Genomic DNA, 25333 nt, shown 5'->3' on the forward strand with positions numbered 1-25333 from the left:
TCTGAAACCGCCTGCGACATGCGCTGAAACGTGCCAAGGGAAGACTTCCAGAATCTATATTACAAGTGAATAAAACAGAGCCACATCTGTGCGTCCGCTGAACACGACTCAAACACTCACCGGCGACGCTCACACAGTAAAACCAGCGCGCTTTTATAGGGGAACACAATGAGGGCTTAATTTGACGCACTGCAAAGGTTTATACGCATATAAAGTTTCACAGGCCTGTAGTTTGGAGGCTGTGAACACTGAAACATCTGACTGGAAAACACTTTTGGCTGAATATAGCAGCATTTACTGCAGCGTCGCGACAAAATGAATTATATTCTCCTTGAGATGTGTGAGATGTGAGAAACAGAGTATGATCAGGCTGATTCTTATGAACGGATCTTTGAATCAGACTCACTTAGTGACTGGATTGGCCTTTAATGCTATTTTAATTCAGGAAAAACATTAAAATGTGATCAGAAAGACTGATTCTTATGAATAGGTCATTCTTATGGACCAAAGAATTCGTTAAAAACAAATTGGTCTGACAAATGACTCCCTGAATCTGAATCAGACTCATTTACTGACTGGATAACCTGTCATAACTGCTATTTTAATTTGAGAAAAACAATGAAATGTGATCAAAATGAATGATTCTTATGAATAAATCTTACAGATCGATCTTGAATTGGTCAAAAACAGTTTAAAAAACGACTCCTTGAATCTGAATCAGACTTACTGACTGACTGGATGACTGCTATAAATGGAAAACATTAAAATGCAATTGCAAAGACATAATCAAATGACTTATGAACAGATTCTTCATTTGGTCAAAAAGACAGAGAGAGCTATTGTTTGAATCAGACTAGCAAATGACTCACTGAATCTCTATTTAATTCGATAAAAACAATGAAATGTGATCTAACAGAACAGACTGACTCTTATGAACAGATTCTTGAATTTGGTAAAAAGAAAACAGTGAAAAAAAAAAAAAAAAAAACAAACGACTCCCAGAATCTGAATCAGACTCATTTACTGACTGGATAACCTGTCATAATTGCTATTTTAATTTGAGAAAAACAACAAAATGTGATCAAAACGAATTATTCTTATGAATAAATTATTCTTACAGAGCGATTCTTGGTCAAATACACTTTGACAAATGACTCCCTGAATCTGAATCAGATTCATTAACTGACTGGATAACCTGCCATAAAAAATAAACAAAATTAAACTGTGAGCAAAAAGACTGATTTTGAAATGATTCTTATGGAGTGATTCTTGAAAAGATCAGTTTGAAAAATGACTCCCTGAATTTGAATCAGACTCATTTACTGACTGGATGACTGCTATAAATGGAAAACATTAAAATGCAATTAAAAAAACAAATGACTCTTATACACAGATTCTTCATTTGGTCAAAAAGACAGAGAGAGCTATTGTTTGAGTCAGACTAGCAAATGACTCACTGAATCTCTGAGGACTCACTTACAGACTAGATAATTGCAGAGAAAAAAAAAAAATTTTGAACAAATGATTCTTATGGAGTGATTCTTGAAAAGATCAGTCTGACAAATGACTCCCTGAATCTGAATCTGAATCACAGTGACTGGACGACTGCCGTAAACACTATTTAATTCGATAAAAACAATGAAATGTGATCCAACAGAACAGACTGACTCTTACGAACAAATGACTCTTATGAACAGATTCTTGAATTTGATAAAAAGAAAAAATTTGAAGGGAAAAAAAAAAAAAACAGTTTGACAAATGACTCCCTGAATCTGAATCAGACTCATTTACTGACTGGATAACCTGCCATAATTGCTATTTTAATTTGAGAAAAACAACGAAATGTGATCAAAAAGACTTATTTTTATGAATAAATTATTCTTACAGAGCGATTCTTGGTCAAATACACTTTGACAAATGACTCCCTGAATCTGAATCAGATTCATTAACTGACTGGATAACCTGCCATAAAAAATAAACAAAATTAAACTGTGAGCAAAAAGACTGATTTTTATGAACAGATTATTGAACTGGTCAAATGACTAAATTAGACTCACTTACTCAAGAACAAATGATTCTTATGAAGTGATTCTTGAAAAGACCAGCCTGACAAATGACTCACTGAATTCTTGATGACTGCCATAAATGTTATTTTAAATAAAGAAAAGCATTACAGTGTGATTAAAAGAACATATTGGTTTTGTTTAACATGCAGTTATTATGAGAAAGGAATATAAACTTTAACTTTGATTTAGACAATCATGCAATTCTCTCCAAAAAGTTTCAGTGACTAAAATGAAAGTTGGAGCACTCAAAACAATCCCAGTGAAATACCCCACAGTCCCCTGGGATTATAGACAATGGTTTTCAGAACATCCTCAAGTATGCAAACACAAATGCTTGGCATTTTACTGTGGCGGAAACAAACCTCAAAACACAAGAATGTGATCGAGTTTCCTTCAAATTAAACCACACATGTTGTTGTTCAAGTAGCTGGATATAAACATGACAGCAGTTTAACGAACTAATTAACTTAACTCACCCGTCATTGGAGCAGGTCAGAAACTCCTCTTTGATCTTGGGATGCCAGCAGCCGTCGTTCAACATCGCCGTGTGACCCTGAACGAGAAAGACGGCATGCAGGAGATGCAAATTAAGCAATCATTTTAATAAATGCATGAAAAAAATAATATCTGAATAAAAATCCAATAATTAAAATCACATTTTACAGACAACATGAGCAAATAAAAGTTTTTAATGTAAATGTGATCATCATTTGTGATCAAAAATACAGTAAAAATAGTGAAATATTTTTATGTTTTAAATCAGCTGTTTTCTATGTGAATATATAGTAAATTGTAATTTATATCCAGTGATCAAAGCTGATTTTTCAGCATCATCACTCCAGTCTTCAGTGTCACATGATCCTTCAGAAATCATTCTAATATGATGATTTGCTGCTCAAGAAACATTTATCAATTATCAATGTTGAAAACAGACTTCAGAACAGATTCTTTAATAGAAAGTTCAAAAGAACAACAATTATTTGAAATCTTTTGTAACATAAATTCACTTTAGACACTGATGAGAATCAGAAATGGAGTAATGATGCTGAAAATTCAGCTTTGATCACAGGAATAAATTATATTTTACTATATATTCACATTGAAAACAGTTATTTTAAATTGTAAAAATATTTCACATTTTTTACTGTATTTTTGATCAAATAAATGCATCCTTGGTGAGCAGAAAAAAAAGAAATTTAAAATCTTAAAATTATTTTTCTGGTCTTTTTATGGATGATTAATAAAAAAAATGTGTTTCTTTACTTTCACCACTTCTAAAAAACAAAGTTGTGCGAATGTGTGAAATATTAATTTTTGCATCATGTGAAGAAATTGTGAGTGCCATTTGTTCAGATCACTAACACCAACTCTGAGCAGCATTAATACTGATGATTGACTTAATAAACATGACTACGACTGATACTAATAATAATATCACAGCCTAATATAAATATGTTGTTCTGTCCAACAATTGAATATTCTGTTTCACACTGTCACATTAGTTGACTTTAAAGTGTTAATTAAGACACAGGAAATGAAAATCCAGGAAAAGAATTATGAAGTCATTCTCAGAGAATAAATAAAGCTGTCAGTGATTGTCTTTGATGATGAGCACATGCTGCATTAGTTACAGCGCATTATTAAAGATCCGCTGCATCATAAACACTGAATATTTGATTGCGGTCTTTGTTCATTTGACCTTCACGCTGCCACACAGACACATTGGCCTCATCGGATAAAATGCAAACTCAGACCAGATATTTGGCTTCATCCTCGTATTGTTTGACACCAGAAATCTATTATGAGGACACTTTACGACACACAAACCAACTGCATCCTCTCAGTGACATGAAAAACACTCCAAACCCAGAGATACGCGCAGGACATTAATCAAACATAATAATCATAAATGTTTCTTGAGCAGCAAATCCTCATATTAGAATGATTTCTGAAGGATCATGTGACACTGAAGACTGGAGTAATGATGCTGAAAATTCAGCTTTGATCACACGAATAAATTACACTTTACAATATATTCACATAGAAAACAGATATTTTAAATTGTAAAAATATTTCACAATTTTTACTGTATTTTTGATCAAATAAAAGCAGCTTTGATGAGCAGGAGAGACTCTTTTCAAAAACTTTTCTTCTTTTTTTAAAAAAATCCAAACTTTTGACCACCAGTGGGGAAAAAAACTTGTAATAACGACTAAAACTTAAACTAAAATTAAAATGAAAATATAAAGGAACTTTAATAAATACTATAATAGTATATAATAATAGTGCTGTAGTGTAAATGTGTTCACATGTGGAAGTAATAGCTATGATAATAAAACAAACTCAATTCAAGTATTTCAGTTATGGACATCCAGTTGGCATCTTTCAACAACAAAACATGACACTTGACAATAATTGAAGAGAACAATATTTACGCTCGACGCTGAAATGCACTCGATAGGGTACATCAAGTACCCGAAGAGTAGAGAAAACCTGATTACAAACAAAGAGAGTGGAAACGGTCCCATCGCAGTGACTATGGCATGCCGACACACTACATTAGAGACGCGACCGTCACTGAGCCGCATGTTAAAGGCACATTACACACATAAACTCGCACGGATACAGAGGGACGGGGCAAAGGACCAGGTGCAATATTTAGTGGCCGCTTGTCTCTCTGATGTAGTTCATCTACACCTCATTACATCCCAGTCAACAAACAACGACCAGATGCAGCAAACAAACACCACGAGAACTGAAGAACACTGAACTAACCAGGGTTACTTCAGTATCACTGAGATACTTCACACTAAAAAATGTTGGGTTAAGAACAACCCAAGTTGGGTTGAAAATAGATAAACCCAGCAATTGGGTTGTTTTAACCCAGTGGTTGGGTTAAATGTTTGACCAACCTGCTCGGCAGTTTTATTTAACTCAACTACTGTTTCAAAATTTGTGTATTGCTTACTTAAAATGAATCCAAAGTATGTTGGAAATTCGCTGGGTTAAAACAGCCCAACTTCTGGGTTAAAACAGCCCAATTCGCTGGGGAAAAACAGCCCAATTTCTGTGGTTAAAACAGCCCAATTCGCTGGGTTAAAACAGCCCAACTTCTGGGTTAAAACAGCCCAATTCGCTGGGTTAAAACAGCCCAATTCGCTGGGTTAAAACAGCCCAACTTCTGGGTTAAATAAGCCAATTCGCTGGGTTAAAACAGCCCAAATGCTGGGTTAAAACAGCCCAATTCGCTGGGTTAAAACAAAGCCCAAACTTCTGGGTTAAATAAGCCAATTCGCTGGGTTAAAACAGCCCAAATGCTGGGTTAAAACAGCCCAATTCGCTGGGTTAAAACAGCCCAACTTCTGGGTTAAAACAGCCCAATTCGCTGGGTTAAAACAGCCCAATTCGCTGGGTTAAAACAGCCCAATTCGCTGGGTTAAAACAGCCCAACTTCTGGGTTAAAACAGCCCAATTTGCTGGGTTAAAACAGCCCAACTTCTGGGTTAAAACAGCCCAATTCGCTGGGTTAAAACAGCCAAACTTCTGGGTTAAAACAGCCCAATTCGCTGGGTTAAAACAGCCCAACTTCTGGGTTAAATAAGCCAATTCGCTGGTTTAAAACAACCCAACTTCTGGGTTAAAACAGCCCAATTCGCTGAGTTAAAACAGCCAATTCACTGGGTTAAAACAGCCCAACTTCTGGGTTAAAACAGCCAATTCGCTGAGTTAAAACAGCCAATTCACTGGGTTAAAACAGCCCAACTCGCTGGGTTAAAACAGCCCAACTTCTGGGTTAAAACAGCCCAATTCGCTGGGTTAAAACAGCCCAATTCGCTGGGTTAAAACAGCCCAATTCGCTGGGTTAAAACAGCCCAACTTCTGGGTTAAAACAGCCCAATTTGCTGGGTTAAAACAGCCCAACTTCTGGGTTAAAACAGCCCAATTCGCTGGGTTAAAACAGCCAAACTTCTGGGTTAAATAAGCCAATTTGCTGGGTTAAAACAGCCCAACTTCTGGGTTAAAACAGCCCAATTCGCTGGGTTAAAACAGCCCAACTTCTGGGTTAAATAAGCCAATTCGCTGGTTTAAAACAACCCAACTTCTGGGTTAAAACAGCCCAATTCACTGGGTTAAAACAGCCCAATTCGCTGGGTTAAAACAGCCCAATTCGCTGGGTTAAAACAGCCCAACTGCAGGGTTAAAACAAAAACAACTCAACCACTGAGTTTGTCCATTTTCAACCCAACTTTTTTTTACTAGAGTTTTATCAGAGCTGTTATCTTTACCTAAAACCATTAAAAACATTTCTGTTAAAATAAAATCTAAATATTCGCTGAAAAACTTGAACTGCTGCCTTGGCGATAAACCAAAACAAGTTTAAGTTGAAGCACTATTAACTGTCTGGAACTAAATAAAACTAAAACTGAAACAAACAATACACATATCTGACAACGCGTACGCATGTATAATATGGTTTGTTGAAAATTTCTATATGCAAATGCCTTTAAAGTTACGTGTAAAGCATTAGTCGTTACCTTGGTATTGGCCATGTCCACGATATACTGATCTCCTTTGACACATTCAAGAACCTGGAATCCGTCGCGGTCCAGAACTTTGGCCTGAGAGTTTCCCGCCACCACCAGAATGACATCACCGGTGACGCTGTACTGCAGCGCTCTGATCTGATGACTGTAACCACACACACACACACACACACACACACACACACACTCTGAGTGTTTACACTAAATGCAGACTTTAAATTATTCATTTTAATTACATTTTTGTAAATTAAATTATTTTAATTTAAAAAAAATTATTCTTTCAATTAAAAATTACAGCATTTATATAGCAATTATTAAAAAATTAAAAAGCTTTTTTTAGTTTTTTCAACAAAACTGCAGCGCGTTTATCGGTCTAGTTATCGTTCTGTCATGAACGGGCCTTAAATGTCTGATTTCACTTTAATCATATAAAATTATAGACTGTGGACCATAAAAAAAAAATTAATCAAATATTTTACCAGCTAAAATATTAATTTCATGTATGTATAATTAAATATTTAATATAATACTTAATTTACAATGTTTTAAATATGTGCTTGATTATTAAAATAATGTCAAATGCAATGCATATGTATATATGTGTAAATGTGTGTGCATTATGTATATGAATGTATATGTTTGTGTATTTATGTATATGAATGTATAAATGTATGTCTCACAAGATTCATATCACTGTAATATAATGTCAATTTAAATGAGCATAAATTAAAAGCTGCACGTCAATCACTACCATGATTCATAAATATAATTTAAATAATATATACAATTATTTTAGTGTAAATTTGTCATTAAAATGCCAAATGCAAGTATTAACAGTCTTAACATTTTTAAAATTAATCTTTAAACAATAAGCTTAAGCTTTTGAATTTAGGGTGTAATATGACGCCAGACATGTTCATGATTCAACCACATAAGCTGTTCTAATACAGAACAAGCACAACATAATAATAATATATATATATATATATATACATACATATATATGTGTGTGTGTGTGTGTGTGTGTGTGAGATTGTAAGAACTGGAGTCAATGAAAGAGCCGAGAAGCTTGGAGAACCAGAAAACATGGGCATTAGAGGCAGAGCGCCGGTGTAAATTCCTGTTACCCTCTCCGGGTCACTGGCTTTATGGGCTCCACATGTGTTTTCTCTGGCCGTGTCTGCTGGTGAAGGGATGGCACCGTATCTGGGTTGATGAACTTGTTAATGTGGCGTGGCATTTTACGAATCGCACAGACGAAAGAGCGCTCGGGCTCAGCCAATTGGCTTCCAATATCTCGAGACAATTGGGTTTTCCACTTTTAGCGGGATTTCTAGGAAAAACAAAAGACAAGAACAAAAATACACGGCATCTGGGTGCAATCAGCTGGCCAGGCTGATTTGACTCGAGAACGAGGACTCATTCCAGACGGATGAGGTGTAATGCACATCAAAACCCCAGGAAGCGCTCGCGGTCGAGGAGAGAGACAGGGATGAACGCGTGCCTGATGGTGCGGCACCGGGACTCACCATTCGCACGGCTGGAGGGATCGGAAGGCGTGCAACGCCCCGTCCATCCCGGCGAAGTCCCAGAACTTCACGTCGTAGTCAAAACTGCCGGTGACCAGACGAGCGCCGGAAGGATCCAAAGCCAAAGCTGAAACCTGTACAATCAGATGTTCATCAGATACGGGATACGAGACACTCTTTGTTAAGGTTTAAAAGACAAGTAATATAATCGATTTGACGACACTGACAACATCAGATGAGAACAAAATTTGAACTGAATTGAATGACGAACACAATCTAAACTGAATTTACTTTAATTAGATGTTCTTTTTTGGAGTTTAAAAGACAATTAATATTCAGTAATATTATCGATTTGACGGCACTGACACTATCAGATAAGAAAAAAATTTGAAGTGAATTGAATGACAAATAAAATTTGAGCTGAATTGAGTTTCATTAGATGTTTAATTAGATGTTTTTAATATTTACTAATTCAACTGCACTGACACTATAGGATGAGAACAAAATTTGAACTGAATTAAATGCGAACAAAATTTGAACTGAATTAAATGCGAACAAAATTTGAACTGAATTAAATGCAAACAAAATTTGAACTGAATTGAGTTTCATTAGATGTTTAATTAGATGTTTTTAATATTTACTAATTCAACTGCACTGACACTATAGGATGAGAACAAAATTTGAACTGAATTAAATGTGAACAAAATTTGAACTGAATTAAATGCGAACAAAATTTGAACTGAATTAAATATGTACAAAATTTGAACTGAATTGAGTTTCATTAGATGTTTAATTAGATGTTTTTAATATTTACTAATTCAACTGCACTGACACTATAGGATGAAAACAAAATTTTAACTGAATTAAATACGTACAAAATTTGAGCTGAATTGAGTTTCATAAGATGTTTAATTAGATGTTTTTAATATTTACTAATTCAACTGTACTGACACTATAGGATGAGAACAAAATTTGAACTGAATTAAATGCAAACAATATTTGAACTGAATTAAATGCAAACAAAATTTGAACTAAATTGAGTTTCATTAGATGTTTAATTATATGTTTTTAATATTTACTAATTCAACTGCACTGACACTATAGGATGAGAACAAATTTGAACTGAATTAAATGCGAACAAAATTTGAACTGAATTAAATGCAAACAAAATTTGAACTGAATTGAGTTTCATTAGATGTTTAATTATATGTTTTTAATATTTACTAATTCAACTGCACTGACACTATAGGATGAGAACAAATTTGAACTGAATTAAATGCGAACAAAATTTGAACTGAATTAAATGCGAACAAAATTTGAACTGAATTGAGTTTCATTAGATGTTTAATTAGATGTTTTTAATATTTACTAATTCAACTGCACTGACACTATAGGATGAGAACAAAATTTGAACTGAATTAAATGCAAACAATATTTGAACTGAATAGGGTTTCATTAGATGTTCTTTTTTGGGGTGTAAAAGACAATTAATATTCAGTAATATTATCGATTTGATGGCACTGACACTATCAACAAAATTGAGTTTCATTAGATGTTTGAACTGAATTGAGTGGTGAAAAATATTTGAACTGAATTGAATGACGAACAAAATTTGAACTGAATTAAGTTTCATTAAATGTTCCTTTTGGGGGGTGAAAAGACAATATTTAGTAATATTTACTAATTCATATGCACTGACACAGTCAGAAGAGAACAAAATTTAAACTGAACTGAATGATAAATAAAATTTGAACTGAATTAAGTTTCATTAGATGTTCTTTTTTGGGGTTTAAAAGACAATTAATATTCAGTAATATAATTGATTTGATGACACATACTCGGATAAGAACAAAATTAAGTTTCATCAGATGTTTCAACTGAATTGAGTGACGAACAAAATTTGAACTGAATTGAGTTTTATTAGCTGTTCTATTTTTGGGGGGTGAAAAGACAATATTTAGTAATATTTACTAATTTAACTGCACTGACATGATCAGATGACAACCAAAATTGAACTGAACTGAATGTTGAATAAAATTTAAACTGAATTAAGTTACATTAGATTTTGTTTTTGGGGGGTTTAAAAGACAATTAATATTCAGTAATATTATCGATTTGACGGCACTAGCACTATCAGATGAGAACAAAACTGAGTTTCATTCGATGTCTGAACTGAATTGAGTGATGAACAAAATTTGAACTGAATTGAAAGACAAATCAAATTTGAACTGAATTGAATTTCATTAGATGTTTTTAATATTTACTAATTCAACTGTACTGACACTATCAGAAGAGAACAAAATTAAGTTTCATTAGATGTTTGAACTGAATTGAATTGAATGACAGACAAAATCTGAACTGAATTGTGTTTCATTATATGCTTTTTTTGAGGGGGAGGTAAAAGACTATTCATATTCAGTAATATTATCGATTTGATGGCACTCACTATCAGATGATAACAAAATTTGAACTGAATTGAGTGATGAACAAAATTTGAAATGAATTGAGTTGAAATGAATTAGATGTTCTTTTTGGGGGGTTTAAAAGATAATTGATATTCAGTAATATTATCGATTTGACGGCACTAACACTATCAGATGAGAACAAAACTGAGTTTCATTCGATGTCTGAACTGAATTGAGTGATGAACAAAATTTGAACTGAATTGAAAGACAAATCAAATTTGAACTGAATTGAATTTCATTAGATGTTTTTAATATTTACTAATTCAACTGTACTGACACTATCAGAAAAGAACAAAATTAAGTTTCATTAGATGTTTGAACTGAATTGAATTGAATGACAGACAAAATCTTAACTGAATTGTGTTTCATTATATGCTTTTTATGAGGGGGAGGTAAAAGACTATTCATATTCAGTAATATTATCGATTTGATGGCACTCACTATCAGATGATAACAAAATTTGAACTGAATTGAGTGATGAACAAAATTTGAAATGAATTGAGTTGAAATGAATTAGATGTTCTTTTTGGGGGGTTTAAAAGATAATTAATATTCAGTAATATTATCGATTTGACGGCACTAACACTATCAGATAAGAACAAAATTTGAAGTGAATTAAATGACGAATAAAATTTGAGCTAAATTCATTAGATGTTTAATTAGATGTTTTTAATATTCACTAATTCTACTGCACTGACACTATAGGAATGAGAACAAAATTTGAACTGAATTAAATGCGAACAAAATTTGAACTGAATTGAGTTTCATTAGATGTTCTTTTTTGGAGTTTAAAAGACAATTAATATTAAGTAATATTGTCATTTTGACGGCACTGACCATCAGATGAGAACAAAATTGAGTTTCATTAGATGTTTGAACTGAATTGAGTGGCAAACAAAATTTGAACTGGATTAAGTTTCATTAGATGTTCTTTTTAGGGGTGAAAAGACAATATATAGTAATATTTACTAATTCATCTGCACTGACACTATCAGATGAGAACAAAAATTGAACTGAACTGAATGATGAATAAAATTTAAACTGAATTAAGTTACATTACATTGTTTTTGGGGGGTTTAAAAGACAATTAATATTCAGTAATATTATCGATTTGACGGCACTAACACTATCAGATAAGAACAAAATTTGAAGTGAATTAAATGACGAATAAAATTTGAGCTGAACTAAGTTACATTAGATGTTTAATTAGATGTTTTTAATATTCACTAATTCTACTGCACTGACACTATAGGAATGAGAACAAAATTTGAACTGAATTAAATGCGAACAAAATTTGAACTGAATTGAGTTTCATTAGATGTTCTTTTTTGGAGTTTAAAAGACAATTAATATTCAGTAATATTATCGATTTGACGGCACTGACACTATCAACAAAATTGAGTTTCATTAGATGTTTGAACTGAATTGAGTGACGAACAAAATTTGAAATGAATTGAGTTTCATTAGATGTTCTTTTTGGGGGGTTTAAAAGATAATTAATATTCAGTAATATTATCGATTTGACGGCACTAACAGTATCAGATAAAAACAAAATTTGAAGTGAATTAAATGACAAATAAAATTTGAGCTAAATTGAGTTTCATTAGATGTTCTTTTTGTGGGGGTGTAAAAAACAATATTTAGTAATATTTACTAATTTATCTGCACTGACATGATCAGATGAGAACAAAATTTGAACTGAACTGAATGATGAATAAAATTTAAACTGAATTAAGTTACATTAGATTTTGCTTTTGGGGGGTTTAAAAGACAATTATTATTCAGTAATATTATTGATTTGACGGCACTGACACTATCAGATGAGAACAAAACTGAGTTTCATTAGATGTTTGAACTGAATTGAGTGACGAACAAAATTTGAACTGAATTGAATTTCATTAGATGTTTTTAATATTTACTAATTCAACTGCAATGACACTATCAGAAGAGAACAAAACTGAGTTTCATTAGATGTTTGAACTGAATTGAGTGGCGAACAAAATTTGAACTGAATTGAAAGACAAATCAAATTTGAACTGAATTGAATTTCATTAGATGTTTTTAATATTTACTAATTCAACTGTACTGACACTATCAGAAGAGAACAAAACTGAGTTTCATTAGATGTTTGAACTGAATTGAATGACAGACAAAATTTGAACTGAATTGTGAATTACAGCTGAATTAAATTTGTGTCGTAATTGATGAACTTTGCAACACTGACACAGTTTTTGAACTGAACTGAATCAACTTTGAACACTGAATGATGACACGCATCTTCTGTAGATCTGCTTCACTGCTGAAATTCATTCATAATTAATTAATTTTGCAACATTAAAACTCATTTTTTCTGTTTATTTCAGTGAAGCTGCTTTGAAACATCTCTGACTTTGGGGACGAGTTTTAACTCCGAGTCAGGTTATATAATCCTCAAAAATCCCGACTACAGGCAGAGCGTGAGCCGGACACAAGCGTCCCGGAGTACGTGCGCACTTACGGTTTTAGTGCCGTGCTGAAGCGTGATCTCATGAGTGTCCGGTATCTTCTTCACTGGATTCTGTACAGAAAGAGAGACAGAGAGAAACATTTTCAGCAACTTCTGAAGGCCAAAAACAAAAGGCCGCTTTAATTCAGCACAAGACGGATGAAAGGTTCTCTTTTAGAGGAAAACACACTGCCAAAATATCACATGGTGTCCAGCGCTCACAGCGGGATTGTTCTCCGAATCAAACGCACGCAAGTCTGTGTGATTTGTGGCATTGGCTGATTAACGCTCGTACAGAACTCGCAAGGCACACCTGGGCCTGATGGGATACATTTAGCCGAGCACAGAGACATCACCGGGGCGGCCCGACACCAGAACCCATCTATCAAAACGGCCCACGGCGGCCCTCAAACGCCACAGGCCTGGGAAAGGAGGGCGTCTGCACACTGTCAGAGAGAGAGTAAGACATTTACAACAGACCGACTGAGAGAGAGAGAGAGAGAGAACGGCTAAAACGGCTAGGGAAAAAGCAAAAAAGAAAAAGCTGAATCTCATGAAAAGGTCATATTACATCCTAAAATAAAAAAAAAAGAAATTATATTTTGCATAAAGAAAATAAGTAAAACAATGTAATTTTAACTGTATTAGATACATATTTTTTAAATGTTATAATATATTTTTATTATATAAACGGCAGTGCATCAAATATTCTCATAAAGTTAAATTTTTACAATACAATTTAAATATTATATAATATATATTTTAATACTTTTTTGTTGCATTAATGAATGCGATAAAATGTGCTTAATTATAATGAAATTAATGCATTTTCTTTATGTAAAATAAATTTTATTTTATATTATATTTAACTATTTTATATAGTTGTTTTTATCCTCATTAGATTTTCATTACATATTAATTATAAATATTACATATACATCTACGCAAATTATTCAACAGCATAAATTAAAGGCAAAAAATATCATGATGTTTACTTTTTACAAAAATATATATTTTGGTCATATTTCTTAAAAAAAAAATAGGCTTCATTTTGTAAAAGAATTTTTATTTTATGTTATATTTTAGTATGTAGTTATTTTTCTCATTAGATTACTATAAAACATTAATTATAAAAATTATATATATGCATTTTTAAATAGCATAAATTAAAAGCACTGCATTAAATACTAGCATAATGTTTATTTTTTACAACAAAAAATATATTTTTTTACAAATAAAAAATAAAAATAATATATATTTAATAATGTGTATATAGTTCTAGTATATAGTATTTTTATTATACATATTTTAATCAATTGTATATATATATATATATATATATATATATATATATATATTTTTTATTTTTTTTTTTTTTTTTTTTTTTTTTTTTTTTTTTTCATTTAACAAATGAAAATTTGGGGATAAAATGTCTTTACATAAAACATCTTTTTATTTTATATTATATTTTACTATATCATAGTAATAGTAATATTTTCTTTTCATTTTAAAGTGAAATATGACCCAGAGATGCTTTTTTTTTTTCAGAGGTTTCATGAGATTCATCCAAACTAAAGAACATAATGTCTCTGTAAAGCTCGAACACAAGCTCAACAGAGACGTCTGAGGTCAGGTGACGGTAAGAGCGTCTTTAAATCATTGGTCATGTCTTGTCTTTTATATTTCCAGGGATGGTAATGGCAGTGTGGCCCTCTAGTGGCGCCACTGACACATTACAAAAACACACACAAACTGCACTGTGTGTCATCATATATCTCATTTGAATAGTACACTACTGCTCTAGGCCAAATACATTAAATAGTTATCAATACATTCTATATTTTTATGTTTTTTCTAAGTTTTATGTCACTTGAAATATAAAATTCAAAGGTCAAAAAGCAATTTTACTTCTATAATATGACAAATTTCAACATGAAACGAAGCAGGAAATTGATTTATTTCTGTATGGCATGTGATTTAAAAATAAGAGGGACTGATAATGACCAGGATTAAAATAAATGAAAGTTAACGGAGTTGATGTCATGTTGCGTTTAAATGCTGTTAAACATTAAGATAGTAATTCATCAGATCTTTTTAATGAAATCTGAGAGATTTCAGTCCCTGCATTGAAACGATCAATGTAAAACCCTGCTCATCAAATAAAGCGGTCGAGTCCATGTAAAACGCTGCAGTCACAGCTTTGGATCTTTTTTGTCTTTATGTAAGTAAAATGACAGCCATGTCATATTGGACTATGATAGCAACTGAGACAAAGACACTGCATGTCAATTTTGAAGTCAATCAGACCAACTGTACTGTAGTTAGAGCCAATTTCATGTTTTGTTCAATTAAAGCGCCACCAAGTGGTGCTGTCACACCACCGTGTCCTCAGAGTGCCTCCATACAAAAGCGTGTTAAATTTGGTGAAAATATCTCATTTTGCTTAAGAGTTATAAACATTTATATTTATGAGCACAAAAAATGACCCACACTCAACTTTGACTGTATTTTTTGCCACTTACTATGAAAATTTTGACATTTGACCATTTCTGATTTTCCTATAGTGGTTTCGTCATGATCGGACTAACGGTTTCGAAGATATTCACGAAAGTTGTTGCACAAACCATAAGGCGAAACCTAGCATGTTTGGTATCGTTGGACTAGGCAAAGATTCAGAAATCTAAGGAGATGACTCCCATCGGAATAAGTAAACGAAATCCAAAGTTATAAGCATTTTTGTGCAAACCATTCAGAAGCTATAAGAAAGGAAAAAAAAGAAAGGAAAAAAAAATCAAACGTCATTTTTCCTATCTCCAGACCAGTAGGTGGCGCTGTGCTGAAACGCAGCATGTAGCCTCAGGTCATGCTTGTGATGACATGTACCAAGTTTGGTCTGAATACGATGAAGCGTTGCGGAGATACAGCCTTACGTCTATTTTTGCGAATGCTACGTAAAATTCGTTTGCACGTTATTCGAAAACAGTTTGATGAATCAACTTGAATTCCACAACTTTTTGTCAGCATGGTCTGAAGATGATGTTGTTCCATTTTCGTGTGAAATTGGACAAACTGTCTAGGAGTTCGAAAAAAAATGGCAAAAAAATATTAATGACGGAAAATGATGTAATAGGCTGCAATCGAATCGTCTTCAAACAAGGATTATTCTCTATGATTACAACAGAATTTATATTATTTCCTTCACCAAAAGAACTACAAGGTTTATATTTATATTTTTCAAATATCGTCATTTGCGTTTTGAAGATGAAAGAAAGTCTGAAACGGAATGCATTTTTTGGCCACTTACTATGAAAATTTTTGACATTTGGCCATTTCTGATATTCCTATAGTGGTTTCGTCATGATCGGACTAACGGTTTTGAAGATATTCGCAAAATATCTTTTTGCACAAATCATAAGGCAAAAACCTAGCATGTTTGGTATCGTTGGACTCGGCAAAGATTCAGGAATCTAAAGAGATGACTCCCATCGAAATAAATCAAAAGTTATAAGCATTTATAGGCAAAACATTCAGAAGCTATAAGGAAATATTGCCATTTTTCCTATCTCCAGACCAGTAGGTGGCGCTGTGCTGAAACGCAGCATGTAGCCTCAGGTCATGCTTGTGATGACATGTACCAAGTTTGGTCTGAATACGATGAAGCGTTGCGGAGATACAGCCTTACGTCTATTTTTGCGAATGCTACGTAAAATTCGTTTGCACGTTATTCGAAAACAGTTTGATGAATCAACTTGAATTCCACAACTTTTTGTCAGCATGGTCTGAAGATGATGTTGTTCCATTTTCGTGTGAAATTGGACAAACTGTCTAGGAGTTCGAAAAAAAATGGCAAAAAAATATTAATGACGGAAAATGATGTAATAGGCTGCAATCGAATCGTCTTCAAACAAGGATTATTCTCTATGATTACAACAGAATTTATATTATTTCCTTCACCAAAAGAACTACAAGGTTTATATTTATATTTTTCAAATATCGTCATTTGCGTTTTGAAGATGAAAGAAAGTCTGAAACGGAATGCATTTTTTGGCCACTTACTATAAAAATTTTGACATTTGGCCATTTCCGATTTTCCTATAGTGGTTTCGTCATGATCGGACTAACGGTTTTGAAGATATTCGCAAAATATCTTTTTGCACAAATCATAAGGCAAAAACCTAGCATGTTTGGTATCGTTGGACTCGGCAAAGATTCAGGAATCTAAAGAGATGACTCCCATCGAAATAAATCCAAAGTTATAAGCATTTATAGGCAAAACATTCAGAAGCTATAAGGAAATATTGCCATTTTTCCTATCTCCAGACCAGTAGGTGGCGCTGTGCTGAAACGCAGCATGTAGCCTCAGGTCATGCTTGTGATGACATGTACCAAGTTTCGTCTGAATACGATGAAGCGTTGCGGAGATACAGCCTTACGTCTATTTTCACGAACGTTACGTAAAATTCATTTGCATGTTATTCGAAAACAGTTTGATGAATCGACTTGAATTCCACAACTTTTTGTCAGCATGGTCTGAAGATGATGTGGTTCCATTTTCGTGTAAAACTGGACAAACTGTCTAGGAGTTTGAATTTTTTTTTTAAATTGGCGGAAAAATTTTAATGACAGAAAATGACGTAATAGGCTGTGTGAAATTTTCGTGTGAAATTGGACAAACTGTCTAGGAGTTCAAAAAAAAATTGCAAAATGGCAAAAAAAATATTAATGAAGGAAAATGACGTAATACGGTACAATCGAATCGTCTTCAAACAAGGATTATTCTCTATGATTACAACAAAATTTCTATTATTTCCTTCACCAAAAGAACTACAGGGTTCATCTTTATATTTTTCGAATATCTTCATTTGCGTTTTGAAGATCGGCCACTTACTATCAAAATTTTGACATTTGCCCATTTCCGATTTTCCTACTGTGGTTTCGTCTCGATCGGATTAACGGATTCGAAGATATTCGCGAAAGTTGTTGCACAAATAATAAGGCGAAAACAAGCACGTGTGGTATCATTGGATTCGGCAAGGATTCAGGAATCGAAAGAGATGACTCCTATCAAAATAAGACAAGCAAATCCAAAGTTATAAGCATTTTTGTGCAAAACATTCATAAGCTGTAAGAAAGAAAAAAAAGAGAAACGAAAAAAGAAAAAAAATCAAACTCCATTTTTCCTATCTCTGGACCAGTAGGTGGCGCTGTGCTGAAATGCAGCATGTAGCCTCAGGTCATGCATGTGATGACATGTACCAAGTTTCGTCTGAATACGATGAAGCGTTGCGGAGATACAGCCTTACGTCTATTTTCGTCAACGCTACGTAAAATTCGTTTGCACGTTATTCGAAAACAGTTTGATGAATCAACTTGAATTCCACAAATTTTTGTCAGCATGGTCTGAAGATGATGTTGTTCCATTTTCATGTGAAATTGGACAAACTGTCTAGGAGTTCAAAAAATTGCAAAATGGCAAAAAAATATTAATGAAGGAAAATGACGTAATAGGGTTCAATCAAATCATCTTCAAACAAGGATTACTCTCTATGATTACAACAAAATTTCTATTATTTCCTTCACCAAAAGAACTACAAGGTTTATATTTATATTTTTCAAATATCTTCATTTGCATTTTGAAGATGAAAGAAAGTCTGAAACGGAACGCATTTTTTGGCCACTTACTATCACAGTTTTGACATTTGGCCATTTCCGATTTTCCTGCTGTGGTTTCGTCATGAGATGACTCCCATCGAAATAAGTCAACCAAATCCAAAGTTATAAGCATTTATAGGCAAAACATTCAGAAGCTATAAAGGAAATATCACCATTTTTCCTATCTCCAGACCAGTAGGTGGCGCTGTGCTGAAACGCAGCATGTAGCCTCAGGTCATGCTTGTGATGACATGTACCAAGTTTCGTCTCAATACGATGAAGCGTTGTGGAGATACAGCCTTACGTCTATTTTCGCGAACGCTACGTAAAATTCGTTTGCGCGTTATTCGAAATTTTGTCAGCATGGTCTGAAGATGATGTGGTTCCATTTTCGTGTGAAATTGGACAAACTGTCTAGGAGTTCGAAAAAAAATGGCAAAAAAATATTAATGACGGAAAATGATGTAATAGGCTGCAATCGAATCGTCTTCAAACAAGGATTATTCTCTATGATTACAACAAAATTTCTATTATTTCCTTCACCAAAAGAACTACAGGGTTTATATTTATATTTTTCAAATATCTTCATTTGCGTTTTGAAGATTGGCCACTTACTATCAAAACTTTGACATTTGCCCATTTCCGATTTTCCTACTGTGGTTTCGTCTCGATCGGACTAACGGTTTTGAAGATATTCGCGAAATATCTTTTTGCACAAATCATAAGGCAAAAACCTAGCATGTTTGGTATCGTTGGACTCGGCAAAGATTCAGGAATCTAAAGAGATGACTCCCATCGAAATAAATCCAAAGTTATAAGCATTTATAGGCAAAACATTCAGAAGCTATAAGGAAATATCGCCATTTTTCCTATCTCCAGACCAGTAGGTGGCGCTGTGCTGAAACGCAGCATGTAGCCTCAGGTCATGCTTGTGATGACATGTACCAAGTTTCGTCTCAATACGATGAAGCGTTGTGGAGATACAGCCTTACGTCTATTTTCGCAACGCTACGTAAAATTCGTTTGCGCGTTATTCGAAATTTTGTCAGCATGGTCTGAAGATGATGTGGTTCCATTTTTGTGTGAAATTGGACAAACTGTCTAGGAGTTCGAAAAAAATGGCAAAAAAATATTAATGACGGAAAATGATGTAATAGGCTGCAATCGAATCGTCTTCAAACAAGGATTATTCTCTATGATTACAACAAAATTTCTATTATTTCCTTCACCAAAAGAACTACAGGGTTTATATTTATATTTTTCAAATATCTTCATTTGCGTTTTGAAGATTGGCCACTTACTATCAAAACTTTGACATTTGCCCATTTCCGATTTTCCTACTGTGGTTTCGTCTCGATCGGACTAACGGTTTTGAAGATATTCGCGAAATATCTTTTTGCACAAATCATAAGGCAAAAACCTAGCATGTTTGGTATCGTTGGACTCGGCAAAGATTCAGGAATCTAAAGAGATGACTCCCATCGAAATAAATCCAAAGTTATAAGCATTTATAGGCAAAACATTCAGAAGCTATAAGGAAATATCGCCATTTTTCCTATCTCCAGACCAGTAGGTGGCGCTGTGCTGAAACGCAGCATGTAGCCTCAGGTCATGCTTGTGATGACATGTACCAAGTTTGGTCTGAATACGATGAAGCGTTGCGGAGATACAGCCTTACGTCTATTTTCGCGAACGCTACGTAAAATTCGTTTGCACGTTATTCGAAAACAGTTTGATGAATCGACTTGAATTCCACAACTTTTTGTCAGCATGGTCTGAAGATGATGTGGTTCCATTTTTGTGTGAAATTGGACAAACCGTCTAGGAGTTCCGGAAAAAAATTCAAAATGCTGGAAAAATTTTAATGACGGAAAATGATGTAATAGGGTGCAATCTGTCTTCAAACAACGATTATTCTCTATGATTATAACAGAATTTATATTATTTTTATTATTAAAATAATTTATATTATTTTATTATTTTCCGAATATCTTCGTTTGCGTTTTGAAGACAAACGAAAGTCTGGAACGACGTGATGGCGAGAATATAACATAAACTAACCATTTAATGTTTATGGGAGTAAAAAGATGAAACTCAAACTCACATCATCATCATCATCATCATCATCATCGTCGTCGTCGCTGTCAGCAGTGCTGCGCTTGTATCCGGGCGGCAGCGGTGGTCCGACAACATCCTCATCATCATCCTCATCCTCCTCCTTCTGAGGAGGCAGCGGTGGGCCGATGACATCAGAGTCGCTGTCGCTGCTGCTGCTGCTGTCAGCTTCCTGTTTCCTGTTCACACAAACACAGGAGAGATCAGAGAGAGAGCTGAAGCGCTGACCGCCGCTCGTCCTCATCAGATAGTCACCGTACCTTGACATGGATGTGGACGGTTTCTCTGTGTGGCTGACGGGACGAGAGACGCTGCTCTCCTCAATTTCCTGTTTCTGACGCTCTTCTGTGACAGGAAAGATGAAGGTTGAAATGCCGTCTACTGAGACTGAATCACACGTGAAGAAGAACGAGTCAAGTAATCGGACTGACCTAAAGCGCGCTGACTTCTCTCGATGGCCGTCCGCCTCGTCTGCTCAAACATGGCCTCCAGGTCAAAGGTTCGAGCTTTCTTTCCTGAGAGTGAGAGACTTGTTACAACTGAACATGTGACTCTTTCTGTGACGTCTGTGTACATCAGAAACACTCACCGAATCCAGAGAAGCCCATGACAGACGAGATGTCGCCATCGTTACTGGAGTCACCTGACGTCACACCACACAAACAAAGCATTCATGTTATCTGCTCGTGTTTTTGTTTTATTTTGAATTATGAATTATGAATAATGTATGGGTGGTAGGAAGAAATTAATAAAATAAAAATTAATAAAATAAAGAAAAATATTATAATCTATTATTAATGAATTAAAAATAATAAATTAGATTTTTATAATTTCTATTATTACATAATTTCTATTATATTATCTTTATAAAAAAGTACTGCAATATTTATTTATTTATTTTAAACTATGAATAATGTATGGGTGGTAGGCAAAAGTTATTAAAAATAAATAAATAAATCTATAAGGGAAGTCAATTTAGAATGTTTATTATTTCTTTTATTGCTGAATTTCTATTATTTCCTTTACAAAAAGCACTATAATATTTATTTATTTATTTTAAACAATGAATATTGTATTGGTGGTAGGCAAAATTTATTAATAAATAAAAATAATAATAATAATCTACAGAGAAAAATAATGATTCATTTTAGAATGTCTATAATTCATATAATTGCAGAATTTCTATTATTACCTTCATAAAAAATAATACAGTGTATATTTATTTCTGGATTTATTTTGAATGATGAATAATTTATGGGTGGTACGTATAAAAATTAATAAAATAAACATGACAAATAATAATGATTATCTAAAAGGTATAATTTGAGTTTTATTTTACAAAAAGCACTACAGCATTTATTTATTTATTTATTTTAAACGATGAATGATGTATGGGTGGTAGGCAAACGTTATTAAAATAAAATAAAATAAATAAATAAATAAATAATCTACAGGGGAAAATTATTTCTATTTTGCAGAATTTTTATTACCTTTATAAAAAGTAATAGTGTATATTTATTGATTTATTTTGAATGAATAATTTATTTATTTTGAATTTAATAATTTACAAAAATTAATAAAATAAAAAGTGAATAATAATAATTATAATCTATAGGGAAAATATGACTTTCATTTTAGATTTTCTATTATTACCTTTATAAAAAGTAACAGTGTATATTTATTTCTGGATTTATTTTGAATGATGAATAATTTATGGGTGGTACATATCAAAATTAATAAAATAAAAAAAAAAGACAAATAATAATGATTATCTACAAGGTATAATTTGAGTTTTATTTTACAAAAAGCACTACAGTATTTATTTATTTTAAACGATGATTAATGTATGGGTGGTAGGCAAAAGTTATTAAAATAAAATAAATAAATAATAATAATCTACAGGGGAAAATTATTTCTATTTTGCAGAATTTTTTATTACTTTTATAAAAATTAAGTGTATATTTATTGATTTATTTTGAATGAATAATTTATGGGTGGCAGGCAAAAAATAAATAAAATAAAAATTAATAAAATAAAAAGTGAATAATGATAATTATAATCTATAGGTAAAACATGACTTTCATTTTAGATTTTCTATTATTATAACAGAATTTCTATTATTACCTTCCCCAAAAGAACTACAAGGTGTATTTGTTTATTTCGAATGATAAATAATGTGTGGAGGCAAAAAAAAAAAATCATGAAATAAAATAATAATAATTCATTTAGGAATTTCTATTATTATTTTATATCAATAATTTAATATTAAAAATATAGGTAGTAAGTTTATGAATGGATTTTTTATGGCAATCAATAATTTATGGGTGATAAGCAAAATGTCATAACATAAAAATGATTAAATAATAATAAAGGGAAAATAATAGAGTAAGTGCTGATGATGCCATTATATCGAGGGTTTAGTTTATTACAGTATTATAGTTTATCCAGGGCACTTTAACGATTAACATAGTGTTACCATGGTACAAGTCCAAACAACATGGTATTTCAGAGATGTTGTGTATTTTGCTCATACGTCAGTCACAGAAATGAAGGCTAAAAGTTCGCATTTTTGAATTATTATTAAATAATTATCAGATTCACATGTGCATCAGAGTCTGTGATTATTAAAACAGCCGCTCTGACGGATTTTGACTTCATTAAATCATCGCAGCTTTCAGTAAAACACTGTCCTGCAGTTTTAACACATTTATCTCACTTACACGAGAGAAAAACTTCACAAATGACGAATAAAACTCAAAAACTCACCAGCATCACTGCTATGATCCGCCATGGCAATAACATCGGACACTTCCGGGACGCCGAATGTCAAAATAAAAGTCTCTCCTAAATAAAAGTCCATATCGTAATAGAAGCTTTCACTGAGTATTTGTTCATACAGAATAATAATTATTAATTTGACTAGAAATAAATAAATGGGAATATAAAAAAAATCAAAATCCACTGTTATCTGACAATATAAATACGTGATTGTACGCCAACTAATCTGAAGACGAAAAGCTTTCATTATTATCTGAATAATAAGATAAAATGTTAACAGATACAACTTTTGATTTTAATAATTATTAAACATTTACTAATACATTAAGATTAATAAAGTGTTGTTCATTGACTAAAAAGTAGTTAACTAATGCTTACAAACAGAACCTTATTGTAAATTGTTGCCGCTAATAATTAATAGCAAACAATTACATTTAATAGAAATTGTGCTTCTTTAAATGTGACGACAATATTTCTGCTCAGATCTCATATTTGATGATATGGATGTCAATAATGAATGAGATCTTCATTTCACATTATTTTATTAGAGAATTAAAAATAAATCTTAGAAATGCAAAAAGACAAATTCAACATTATATTACACTGAAACACTTTACAGTAAGATCTCATTCATTGGCATTACTTAAAGGGTTCATTCACCCAGAAATGAAAATAATGTCATGCCGTTCCACACCCGTAAGACCTTCGTTCATCTTCAGAACACAAATTAAGATATTTTTGATGAAATCCAATGGCTCAGTGAGGCCTGAGCAATGACATTTCCTCTCTCAAGATCCATTAATGTACTAAAAACATATTTAAATCAGTTCATGTGAGTACAGTGGTTCAATATTAATATTATAAAGCACCAAAAAAACAAAATAACGACTTATATAGTGATGGCCGATTTCAAAACACTGCTTCAGGAAGCTTCGGAGCTTTATGAATCTTTTGTGTCGAATCATGATTCGGATCGCGCGTCAAACTGCCAAACTGCTGAAATCACGTGACTTTGGCGCTCCGAACCGCTGATTCGACACAAAAGATTCATAACGCTCCGAAGCTTCCTGAAGCAGTGTTTTGAAATATATAAGCCGTTATTTTGTTTTTTTTGGCGCACCAAAAATATTCTTGTGGCTTTATAATATTAATATTGAACCACTGTACTCACATGAACTAATTTAAATATGTTTTTAGTACATTAATGGATCTTGAGAGAGGAAATGTCATTGCTCAGGCCTCACTGAGCCATCGGATTTCATCAAAAATATCTTAATTTGTGTTCTGAAGATGAATGAAGGTCTTACGGGTGTGGAACGGCATGACATTATTTTCATTTTTGGGTGAATGAACCCTTTAATACATCAGTTATCATGAACTAACAATGAGCAATGCACAGCATTTATTAATCTTTGTTAATGTTAGTAAATAGAAATATAATTTGTCATTGTTAGTTCATGTCACAGAGCATTAACTAACGTTAAACATGTATTAGTAAAAATTAAAACTAACATTAACTGAGATTTATAAAAGCATTAGTTCATGTTAACTAATGGTAACAAATGAAAGCTTATAGTAAAGTGTTGCACAAAGTAAACGCTGAAGTCATTTGAAGGCTCGTCTCATTGTTTGTGGAGAACTCTGCGTTCTGTCAGGCGTCCAGAAATGAATCGATGTGGAAGCAGACCAACAACGCACC

General features: G+C 32.9%; 1 protein-coding gene across 3 annotated transcripts in view; it reads right to left on the bottom strand.

The window, feature by feature from the left end:
* The window catches only part of LOC125262541 (WD repeat-containing protein 70), a 94106-nt gene extending 70375 nt beyond the window's left edge, over positions 1-23731 (bottom strand). The window contains exons 1-10 of one of the 3 annotated variants that reach the window (XM_048181344.1): positions 23623-23731; positions 21446-21499; positions 21288-21371; positions 21117-21201; positions 20846-21035; positions 13661-13663; positions 13102-13161; positions 8140-8273; positions 6602-6755; positions 2543-2619 (exon numbers count right to left, since the gene is read on the bottom strand). In XM_048181344.1, the coding sequence (XP_048037301.1) occupies positions 2543-2619; positions 6602-6755; positions 8140-8273; positions 13102-13161; positions 13661-13663; positions 20846-21035; positions 21117-21201; positions 21288-21371; positions 21446-21499; positions 23623-23716 (935 nt within the window). In that variant the 5' untranslated portion in view covers positions 23717-23731. The remainder of the gene's footprint in view (positions 1-2542; positions 2620-6601; positions 6756-8139; positions 8274-13101; positions 13162-13660; positions 13664-20845; positions 21036-21116; positions 21202-21287; positions 21372-21445; positions 21500-23622) is intronic. The other 2 variants (XM_048181346.1, XM_048181345.1) reach the window with 2 other exon arrangements.
* Between the last annotated feature and the right edge of the window lie 1602 nt (positions 23732-25333).

The sequence above is a fragment of the Megalobrama amblycephala genome, linkage group LG2, assembly GCF_018812025.1.
Source record: "Megalobrama amblycephala isolate DHTTF-2021 linkage group LG2, ASM1881202v1, whole genome shotgun sequence".
NCBI lineage: Eukaryota > Metazoa > Chordata > Actinopteri > Cypriniformes > Xenocyprididae > Megalobrama > Megalobrama amblycephala.